At 34.0% G+C, this 12,156-nt stretch overlaps 2 protein-coding genes across 2 annotated transcripts in view; both read left to right on the forward strand.

The window, feature by feature from the left end:
* Nucleotides 1–7,471: 7,471 nt before the first annotated feature.
* LOC112506223 lies at nucleotides 7,472–8,105 on the forward strand. Its single transcript, XM_025110240.1, has 3 exons — nucleotides 7,472–7,652; nucleotides 7,811–7,828; nucleotides 7,921–8,105. Exons 1-3 carry the CDS (start codon nucleotides 7,472–7,474, stop codon nucleotides 8,103–8,105), a joined length of 384 nt encoding a protein of 127 aa, XP_024966008.1.
* A 1,150-nt stretch (nucleotides 8,106–9,255) lies between these two features.
* LOC112506224 overlaps nucleotides 9,256–12,156 on the forward strand; it is a 13,755-nt gene continuing 10,854 nt past the window's right edge. Inside the window, exons 1-2 of the mRNA XM_025110242.1 lie at nucleotides 9,256–9,449; nucleotides 9,593–9,827. Coding sequence (XP_024966010.1) covers nucleotides 9,256–9,449; nucleotides 9,593–9,827 — 429 coding nt within the window. The remainder of the gene's footprint in view (nucleotides 9,450–9,592; nucleotides 9,828–12,156) is intronic.

Genomic DNA, 12,156 nt, shown 5'->3' on the forward strand with positions numbered 1-12,156 from the left:
TTTTTGAGTGACACAGCCCCCAAATCAGATTGCACACTCTTCGAGTGACAGTCATTTGGAGTCTAAACTCATCATTTTTCAAGGATTTTAACACCTTTTTCAGGCTATCAAATTAAGTTTAATCTCCAGAAAGAATAACTCCCAATTCCATTGCGTTTTGAGGAAGATAGAACAGACTAAAGATGCATGCAAGATTCTATCATACTTCAACACATAACCTTACATACTCAAACTTCACATGCAATTGGTTTCCTCCTACTTCGGAGTTCAAAGAACATGGATCATAGATTATTATCTTTTTTTTTAAGACATTTTCATGTCTTTGATGAATAACCCCCCCTATTTAATTCTCCAGGAGTTTTAGACTTCAAGATCAAGATGCGGGTTTTGGAAGACAAAAACTTGAGTTATTTTATAAAAAGGTGAGATAATTAAGATCATACCTTTTATTGAAATCTTGAGTATACTTCAAGATTGACAAAATTTTTAGAGGCTTGCTTGCGGAAATCGGCTGGAGGGTGATTTCTTTTAGAGAGAGGTTAGAGAGATGAAGAGTTTATACTGATAATACTTTGAAAAAAAAAATGAGAGTTTTCAAAAGATGAGGGGTATTTATATGAGGATTTTTAAAGATGAAATGGGCTGACCTCTAAAGGCCCAAACCCAAATAAAATTTTTATTTTTCTTAAATAATAAGCCCATCTTTTACTAAATATCATTTGGTCATTTAAATAAGACTTTTGCATTTTAATTTAAAAGTTTATAATATCAACTTTATTTTATTTAGAGTCTTTCAAAAAAATATTTGGCATTACACAAGTTAGCTTATCTTACCTCCCACCAAGGCGTGATCTTTCAAATAAAACTTGGGAGCTAATCTAGATAAATTCTAATCACTAAAACTAGATCCTAAAGAAATATTATTTCTAAATATAGGATCTATAATAAAATGCTAACCTGAGACTCCGAAATGACAGAATGTCACATGATACATAATAAGTATTGCTTGCCCCGTATTGATGACTTATTTGATCAACTCCAAGAGGCAAAATTCTTTTCTAAGATTGATCTCATATATGGATATCATCAGTTATGTGTCCGAGATCAGGATAATCCTAAAACAACTTTTAGAACCCAGTATGGCCATTTTGAATTTGTTATCATGCCATTCGGGTTAACTAATTCCTTTGCTGTTTTCGTGGAATTAATTAATCGAGTCTTTAATGATTATTTAGACAAGTTCATTATAGTTTCCATTGATGATATTTTGATTTATTCTAAGTCAGAAGCTGATCATGTTGAGCATCTTCGTATTGCCTTGAGTATTCTTCGAGAGAATCGCTTATATGCTAAACTCTCTAATGTCAGTTTTGCTTCGATCAAGTCTCTTTTCTTGGTTATATTATATTTGATGATGGCGTTAAGGTCGACCCTGCCAAATTCGAGATTGTGGCTAATTAGCCGCGACTGACCAATATATCTGAAACTTGGAGTTTTCTGGGTCTGACAGGATATTATCGACGCTTTGTAAAAAAAAAAATCGGATTGCATTGCCTTTAACTAAACTCCTCCAAAAAAGAGTTAAATTTGAATGGGGTCCAGATCAGCAATAGAGTTTTGAAATTCTGAAGCAACGATTGATTACAACTTCAGTCTTATCTTTACCATCTAGGTCAGGTGGTTTTCAGATTTATAGTGATGCCTCCCGAATCGGTCGTGGATGTGTACTTATGCAAAATGGGAAGGTTATGGCATATGCATCACGACAATTTAAGTCGTGCGAGGTAAATTATCCTACTCATGACTTGAAGTTGGATGCAGTTATCTTCGAACTTAAAATCTGGCGCCATTGCTTGTATGGAGAATCTTGTGACATTTTTACTTATCACAAGACTTTGAAGTACATCATCTCTCAAAAAGAGATCAATATGCGTCAAAGGCGTTGGTTGGAATTTCTGAAAGACTATGATGTCTAGATCCACTATCATCCGGGAAAAGTGAATGTAGTCGCAGATGCGTTAAGTCGAAAAAGTATGAGGTCTGTTTCTTGTTATATTTTTTAGCCACACTTGATTTCCGATTTTGAGAAGTTGGGTATTGATATTTATCCAAATTCTAATAACTTGATTTTGGCTAGCCTTTCGAAAGAGTCACATTTGATTTCACGAATTAAAAAGGCCCAACAAAATGATGGTGTCATTTGGTCTCTTGTACAGAAAATTGAAAATGATTCGAAATCTGAATTTTCGAGTTGATGACCAAGGAATAGTTTGGTTCCGGAATCGTTTGGGTGTACCTAATGATCCGAACTAAAAGACGTTGTACTGATGAAGAGCATAATTCTCCTTTTTCAATTCATCTAGGTTCTACCAAAATGTACCGTGATTTGGAACAATATTTCTGGTGTGACGGGATGAAGAGAAATCTTGTTGAATATGTTGCAAATTGTTTGACCTGTCAGAAGGTCAAAATTGAACATCAAAGGGTCAACGTTCTTATACAACCTTCAGAGACACTTGTCTGGAAATGGGAGCACATCTCTATGGACTTTGTTATAGGGCTACCAATGACTCAGAAGCGTCATGATGTGATTTGGGTACGTGTGGACCGTTTGACTAAGTCTGCGCATTTATTAGCTATTCGTGAAACTTTTTAAGTTAACCAATTGTCTGACTTATTTCAGAAAGAGATCATCAGACTTCATGGCACTCCTGTCTCAATTACGTCTGATAGATATCCACGATTTACCTCACAGTTCTGGAAGGGTCTTCACCAAACCTGGGGAACACGACTTAATATGAGTTCAGAAGGATATCTAATCCTTACTATTACAACATTTTTTTTCATTTAAGATATTTATGTGTTGCTACATTGACTACCCTGTATTTAGATCGAGTAAATAAATACATACAACTTTAGCTGTAATTGCACTACAAATAATGTCATTTTAGAATAGGAAAATTGACCCAAATAGCCACTTATCTCTCCTAAATTGGTCCCCTACCATTTTCTCTTCGTGTTTTACCAAAATGTTACTAATTCCGTAAGTGGCAACTCCTCAATTTGCGAAAGGGTCAGAAAGTAAGAAAAAGAAGTTTTTTAATATGCTCTGCAAGTGTAGGGGCCAAAACTGTAAAATTATTTAAACATGTCAGCAAGTTGCGGACTATTAGTTGCGGATGTAGAAAAAAAATGCAAATCTAGTCCTTGTACTTGCGGATCGTGTTCAGAAACTTTTTTTACCTCCGTAAATTGAGTTGTCACTTGCGGAATTAGTGACATTTTGGAAAAAATGGGGAAAGAAATGGCTAGGAGACTAATTTTGAAAAAAGAAATGGCTATTTAGGTCAATTTTTCTTTAGACTAATTGAAAATATAATATAAATTATTCTATGTGTTATTTATATATATTTTTTGGTTCTTATGTTTTATTTATATATCAAATCTCAATGTTTATGTTTTATTTTTATAATTATATAATTATTAGAAAACATAAATGTTTATATTGATAAGAATTTATTTATTTTTAAATAAGAGAAAAAAAGAAAAAAAAAAGAAGTCAATGTATATGTAAAATATTTTATTTATTATTAATAATTCATGCTAATTAAATATATAATACCCCGTATTTAGAAAATCTAATTTTGTAGCCGAAAGCTCAATTATGTTCAGTTTTTTTTGAAATCATGCTTTATTGACTTGTATCTTAGTCTTCAAGAGATTTTCATTAAGGCAAGTCCATTTTATATTTGTTTTTTTTTAAGTTCCATTATTGGTTGAAACAATCTTGGTTAAGACCAAATTGTAAAGGAAATTATTAAAGTAGGATTAATTTGAGAATAAGTTTAAGATCAAAGATTAGATGGTAAATATTGTAAATATAAATATGAAATGATTATTATTTTTTAAAACCAAAATTAGATTTCATTTTCTCTCTCAAGTTCATTCGATTTCTCATCCTTCTCTCTAGAAACCCTAAACCTTAACCTCAAATCTCTTATAAAATTCCAAGATTTTTTAAGATTGTATGTTAGAATTGGTATTAGGGCTCAAAATAATGTATGTTTATGGTTTGATTTTTTGTGATTTCTTCTTCTTTAGGGTAAATGGGTTAAACCCTAAGGCACCGTTTACCGAACGTTTACCTGGTAAACGTTTAACAAGTCACATTACTTTACCAGATGAATATGAAAATGATCAAGAATCTTACTCGGTAAGAGCGAGACAAGTACCAAGAGTCTTACCCGATAAATGAGGGCGACGACTCTTACCACGATTAATGCTTACTGGGTAAATTGTTGCATACAATGTCGTTTTGGTGGACTAAAATCTTACCTGATAAGTGATAGTGTTGTATTTTACCGGTAAGTGCTTACCTGGTAATAGTTTGGTATACGACCCCTAAATGTATTCATGAACATAGGTGGAAGATTGATGATTTGAGATGGGATTTCTTCAAGTTTGGTATTGCTGGAAGTGGCAGATTCAATTCAGTAACTAGGAAAGAGAGAGCTAAATACCTGACATCTCTGGTTACCGGGGAATGAGATGGTGCAGTTCCCAACACTTCCATTCCATTATGACACCTGATTGGACTGATCATTCATTGGGAACAACGTATCCTAATGATATAGATGGTCTTCTTACTTGAATTTTTAATTATATAAGTTTCAATTTTAGATATTTACACTTACATCGATTTCAACTTTTATCATAACATTTTCTTGCATTTACTATTTTATCTTGTATTTATAGTGTTATCATTTGTTCACTGGGCAAATTTTGCTCATTCGAGGGTTGTTTTATTTTACCTCGGTAGATTCAGGATCTAACCCGGGGGTATGATGAACGGTCGAGAAGGCTTAGAATGCAGAAAGAATATTTTTTACATCAGTATTTTTGCTATGTAAATATGTTAAACATATGAATATTATTGATTGTAATGTAATATTTTGGGAGTTATGTTAGAGCTCTATACTTTGAACCGTATGTTTTTTGATATCTTTTTGGTTGTGTCATGCCTTATCTTAAGTCTAGTAAGAGGAGAGTGTTACAAAAATAATATGATTGAATAACATAAATTAATATTAAAATATAATATAAATAATATAAAAGAAAACATGTAGTTATTAATAATTCATATTAATTAAAATACAAAATAAATAAATAAAAAGAGGAAAAAACAATACATATTAAAACATATAATATTGACAAAATTACAAAATATTCTTGTTTAAGAAATATTCTATGTATGTGTATATATTATTTTTTAAATAAAATATAAAAACAATATAGTTCAATTAATTTAAATATTAAATTACAATACATATTAAAACATATAATATTGACAAAATTACAAAGAATCTAATCTATAAAATTACATATAATATAATTTAATACGTACGATTAATAAAACAACACAAATAAAACCAATCTTTATTCGTTTAAAATTTGCCGCTTTTATCGTTCAATTTTCTTTCTTGCTCCGTCATAGTTGATGGATCCATTTTCATCAACCTGATTGTCAATTCTTCTTTTTTAAGTTGATCTTTTATTTTCTCTCATTCCTCTTTTTTTCTCTCTCGTTCTTTTATAGTTTATGTATATTTGTTCATTACTTCTATTTTTTCAGCATCAAGATTGAAATATTCTTTCATCCCCTTGTTGATACGGTCGATAGAGTTACTTGATAAATGTTTATATTATCTTTATCCTTTGAAGCTTTCCTTCCCATTGGATGAGCAGTTGACGTTAGCTCAGGGTTGACATGTTTGTATTTGAGGATGATGAGGTGTATTGGCCTGAACCATCATTTTTAGTTCTCTTAGACCCCATATCCTTTACTAGGTCAACCTACTATGCATCTTTTATTGAGTAGTCTATTTTTCTTGATCATGCAATTCAATCCAAGCATGCAAGAAATTGAATTGTCCATCTTCCAACAAACGATATAACTCTAATGCTCTATTTCTTTGTCTTCTTCATTCAGCCCACTTTTACATCGGTGTAAGATTTGTTCATAACACCCAACAAAATTTGAAACAACATGATTCAATCGACTCCAAAGATTCTGAAGTGCTTGATGATTACTACTATTTGGAGAACTCGTGTTACGATTCGTATCATAATATTTAAGTACACGGTTCCAGAAATTTAGCTTGCTTTGATTAGTACCAATTGTTCCGTCTTTGCCTATGTTGAGCCAAAACGCTACACAACAAAATATCATCTTTGGTTGTTCATCGGGGGTTTTTTTTCTTCATTTTTAGAACTGGTTGCTTGTTCCGCACTAGATTTGGTTGTGTAGAAAGTTTTAGAAATTGAGAAAGAGTAATAGTAGGATTTGGGTAAAATGACATTTGAAAATTCAGTAGATAGTTTAAGAAATTTGAATTTTGGTACATTGGCATTTGAAAATTGTTGGGATTCATCATAGGAAAGTTAGGATTGGGGTACATTGAAATATGAGGATTTATGTCTTGTGCATCATCATTTGAATTATAGGATAAAGGTTAGGAGAAACTGAAAAATGGCTTGAACTGAGGCTTTGATGGATCCATCATAAAATCGTAGTAAATGAAGAGATGTAGAAGAGTATGAGAATGGATTGGATTGATGGTGTTTTGAAATCTCAAGCCTACACTATACATGATGGTAATGAAACCATCTATCACGGGTGAAACATCCACTGTAGACATTATGAGTGAACATTGTGTCTACTGAAACCATATATCATGGGTGAACAATAATGTCCACTATAGACATCACAGTGAACAGTGCGTCTATCGAAACCATATGTCACGGGTGAACAATAACATCTATTATAGACATCACGGGAGAAAAATGCCATGTGTTCAATAATGTACAACTAGAAGTGAGCTTATTAACCATAACCTATCAATTAGATGTCTGAATCTGAGAATGATTCTTCGCTGTCTTCTTCATCTTCAACATCTGAAAAATTTGTTCAATGACTTGTTGACGATTCTTCCTTCAAACTTATTACCCAATATCCAAAGGTCAAAAGTACCAGAAGGTCTTAGGTTCAAATCCAAGGAGGAATAAAAATCCTCTTGTGGCCATGGAGGTTCAAATGCGGTGACTCCAAGCTATCTGCAAAGCAGGTGGTCGCCCTGGGATTAGTCGGCTCGCATAGCGGGTTGGATATCCAGGTTATAAAAAAAAAGAACAATAAATAACAGATGGAACTTCTTCATCAAAACGTAAAAAGAAGAAAAGAATAAATATAGAAAGAAATCATGAAGATGGAGATTGACAAAAACACAAAGACTACTTTTCTGAGAATCCGAACGATGACGACGTATTTCGACGTAGATTTCAAATGCATAGACCATTATTTCTTCTCATAGTTGAAGCTGGGAAGAATCAGGATCGATACTTTAAAAATGGTCTTGATTGTACCGGTAGATCAAAATTATCACCTCTTATTGTTGCGATAGAACATTAGCATATGGTGTTAGTTGTAGTTGTCACTGATGAATATTTACGAATTGATGAAACCACAACAATAAAATGTGTTAAGAAGCTTGTACGAGCTATTATTGCGGTGTTTGGGAACAAGTATTTACGAAGACCAAATGTTGTTGACCTTCAACAATTACTTTATATTGGACACCAACACGGTTTTCCAGGTATGTTAGTATCGATTGTATGCATTGGGAGTGAAAAAATTGTCCCATGGCATGGCACAAACAATATGTTAGAGGGGATTATAAATCTCCAACTATTATGTTACAAGCAGTTGTTTCACAAGATTCGTGGATATGACATGTTTTTTTTGGGCTTCCAGGTACACTAAATGATATCAGTATTTAGATCGTTTTTCTATCTTTCATGAGGTCTTAGAAGGCAAAGCACCATAGATTAATTTTTCTTTTAATGGTAACAACTATAACTTAGGATACTACCTTGCAGATGAAATCTACCCTAACTGGACTACATTTGTGAAGTCCACCCCATTATCCAAAAGTCAAAAACATCAATTATTTGCCAAAAAACAAGAATCACGTAGGAAAGATGTAGAAAGAGCGTTTCGGGTATTGCAATCACGATTTGGTATAGTTAGAGGGCCATCACGCATGTAGTTCAAGGAAATAATAGGAGAAATACTAAGAGCTAGCATAATAATGCACAACATGATTGTGGAAGATGAACGTGACTTGTATATTCGTCAATTTAATTTCACATATACATTATATTATTATATTATATCTTAATTTTTTATTTGAAATTAATGTTTATATTTTAATTAAAATTGAATTAAAAGAATTATATATCATGTATTTATTAAAAAATAATTAAAATGTATATAAATTTTTTTTTAAAAATAGTTAATAAATGTTGTAGTATGAATCACTTTTTGAAATTTCCTCTTAGTCATCTCTTAAGTCTGAATCGTTTAGGCCATGGACGGACCTACTATAGGGCATACGGTAACACGTGCCACCGTATTATTCCTCCGTCGAAGGGTAAAAACATTTGGGTTCGTGAATGATGCAACCGTATTAATTTGTTGTGTGACACCGTATGTATTTTGAAACTACAATGAGAACAAGTTTTATTTGGTATAGTTGGTTTGCAAGACTTTTATCCATCACAAACCCAAGTTCAAATCCTGTTAATGTCATTCTCTTAGTCAAACGGTGCCGTATATTTGTTTTTTATAGTCAAACGGTGTCACCATCTGAAAAAAATTTCATATATTTTTTTCTTATGGTCAAAATGGTGCCACCATTTGAAAAAATTTCTAGGTCCGTCTCTGGTTTAGGCATTTTCATTTTTAGACTATTTGTTTTTTCTTTCAAAATAAGAGCTTAAATGATGTTTTCTTTATCTGGATTTTTAAATGATAAACCTACCACTTAAATGACTTGTAAGGATGTGGATGATATATATCATTAGGAAGTAGATCTTAAAGTCAAAGGAGCATTAATGCAAATATTTTTAATCAAAAGGGTATCATTGCATATTGACAAATAGTACAGGGACCAACTTTGTGATTCACTCCAAAACGTATAATTCAAATCGAAGTACATGCATATTCGTTTCGAAAAGATGACCTGCACGTATCTCAGATTTATACATAGGGATTGAACCAAATAATTTGATGATATTGTATTGTGATTCCGTTTTTTTTTACAGTGATTTGCATACTGTACCATTACAATTGTTTGGATTTGAGATTGAAGATCTCAAATCCCTAAAATTTGATCATAGGCGTGAGAGAATTTGAAGATGGCGCCTGCAGCAAGCAAAACCAAAAGTATGATCGAGGGTTTTGTAAGAGATGGATCATTTAAATGGTTGAATAAAAACCAGAAATCATCTCATAAAGAGTTAGAGGAGATGAAAAGCTCTCCATCTGCTGATAAGAAATGGATCCACGACCTATCTGTTGTGGCAAATATGGTTGTTCGTCGGTGTTCCAAGTAAGTTCTGTTGCAGCATACTTCCCGTTTCTATCTGTATTTTGTTGAAATTGATATGTTTCATTGATTGACGAGATCGATGGATTCTATGTCATGTGATGAATAAAATGAAAGCTCACTCTGTTTGTATCCGATGATTGCAGAATCCTCAATAGTTCTACAGGCCAGCTTCGTGAAAACTTTGAGGCGGAGGCTTCTGATGTCACAAAACACCCATCACGGTATGCCCGGAATTTTCTTGAATATTCCTGTTTCAGGGCTCTTGCTCTATCTACGCAAGTTAGCGGTTACATCGAAGACAAAAAGTTTCGAAGATTAACATTTGATATGATGATTGCTTGGGAAGTTCCAGATGCTGTCAGCCTGCCTTCCGGTGATGTATGTTCCTTTGTTTTATTGATCATATAAGTCATAACGAGGATCCGCAAAAAAATTGAATAGTAAGAAAGAAGCTCTTGCCAGTTGCCAATGTCTTATCCATTTTAGAGTTTGGTCCCAAACTAATTAAATCCTTGACAAAAGATAATTGCGTTGTTTATGAAGGCCAGGACGAGATATTTGATACATCAACATTGAACAACATGGTTGACTGTCAAAGAATGATTAACATGTGGTTGGAAGTAGTTTGGTACATGTTATATGTGGTTCTAGGATGACAGACTCCTCTTGATAAAAGGTTCCCAATATCACATGGGCATCTAAAGATATATACTGATTCTGTTATGTGACAACCGATCTCAGTGGGTGGTGCATGACACCCACCATCTTAATCTTCGTTTGAATATGCTCATTCCTAATCCTGTATGTCCTTGTATGTATGTGCCCCACCACGACCTTCTCATTCTTGTTATATCATCTTGTGTACATATGTTTCTTTTGGTGGCCAGATATTAGGCTCCTATGGTTACTATAAGAAACCCCTAATCAGTACAAATACTCCTGTAGGACTACAGTCTACAGTGGAACACACAAACCTCACATGTGGTTAACTGATCAGTGGAAAGGACTGAGATCAATTAACAAGTTAGTGATCCTAGAAGCTGTTTGCTCGGGAAACAAAGAGAAAAGCTTTGAGAATCTGCTGTAATGTGTAGTTTGCATTGATACCAAGTGAAAAACATCAGTAGGGGAAACGAAAAAGTAATTTAATTTTGCTATCATACATCAATAGATGTTGTACCAATCCCACTTCTGTTGACCAATAAGTTGAAAGAAACTGGTAAAATGGAGGGTTGCCACACATAAAGGCAAGGTGGTTAAAATGGAGGGAGACGTTGATGAGGACGTTACACACCAAATTAAGGCAGGATCGTTAAAATGGAGGGTTGCAACGGAAATGTTGTATGACAGGAAGGTATTGTTAAAATTTAAAGGGAGATTCTATAATGTAGCCATCAAACCAGCAATGTTATATGGGACAAAGTGTTTGGGCGACAAAAAAGGCGCATGAAAGGAAGCTGGAAGTTGCAGAAATGAAGATGTTCAGGTGCTCCTGTGGCTGAATTATGTTGGACAAGATCCCAAATGAGGTCTTACGAGTAAAGTTGGGAGTAACGTCTATCACAGATAAATTGAGACAAATATAGGTTCCAGAGTGAGGAGGGTCGAGAGCATAACTGTCGAGGGGGTGAGGATGAGAGGTCGGCCGAGAAACACATCTTGGACATGGCAGTTGTAGACATTTCAGAAGCCAGGATTGTAGAGACGCAAGACCAGGGTAAGTGTAAGGACTTGTTCTTTTTGTGGAAGGGGGAGGGGTGAAGTGGTAGAGGCAGCCAGGGGATGATTAGAGAGCGAACAACAAGGTATTAGAGTACTAGGACCGGTAGCGCAGACTCTATAGGTGTAGTCTGGAGTAGATTTTGTGCGTGTCTAGCCAGTTGGGGCTCTCGATTATCTCGTGTGTTAAGGTTGATTTAGCTATCTAATACTTCTCCAAATGCTTTCGATGCCATTTCTTGATGAAACAATTTTTCTTTGTTGTTTACTATGCATACTATATGTTTTACTTGCTCTTCTTATAACTCTTCTCAATTCCAGTTCTTGTTTTTTTGACAATTTTTTTGGGACTCTTATGATCCCATAGAAAAATCTGCAAAACCTTTTCCGGGAAAAAATCGCAAGCCTTTCTTTTTGGGCACGGGTTTTGGTGGTAAAAAAAATGGGATTTTCATAGAAATAACCTCTCTAACCTTCGAACCCAATGATCCATCCAAGAAGTTATTGCCTTAAAATGCTAAGAAACTTTATAAATAGTTGTGATGTTAATCCAACAATGAAAACCCAACCTATTATCTACATGAAGACGTGTAAACGAATACTTTCACCAAGCGCCTCTTGATCTCAAAGATCTTTAAACATTTATATTAGCATTTTTAGCGGACACTGGACTCCTCGTCTATCCTTTGGAAAGTTATCTTTTCTTGGTATATTTGTAGCTTAGGTTTCTTTAAAGTAACCTGCATTAGATTTCAAATCTCACTTTATTTTGCTGTTTTTCGTTCATTTATAGTTAAGATGGCAACACCTTAGCTTGAATGCAAGGAGATGTGGATCTAGTGCCTCTTGACATAATTTTGACTTGCTTACGTTGAAGTAGTCGTATGTGTGTTCAACTTTGTAGGAATAATGGGCTTGTCTTCAGGATTAGTTTGTGTAGCTTTGAATATTCCCTGTTCATACCACCAGTAAGCAATGGCGGGCTAGC

The sequence above is a fragment of the Cynara cardunculus genome, assembly GCF_001531365.2.
Source record: "Cynara cardunculus var. scolymus isolate 2C chromosome LG 2, CcrdV1, whole genome shotgun sequence".
Classification (NCBI taxonomy): domain Eukaryota; kingdom Viridiplantae; phylum Streptophyta; class Magnoliopsida; order Asterales; family Asteraceae; genus Cynara; species Cynara cardunculus.

Bases quoted from the DNA above. Each gene is read 5' to 3' on its own strand.
- LOC112506223 (XM_025110240.1), top strand. From the start codon at position 7,472: ATGGTGTTAGTTGTAGTTGTCACTGATGAATATTTACGAATTGATGAA.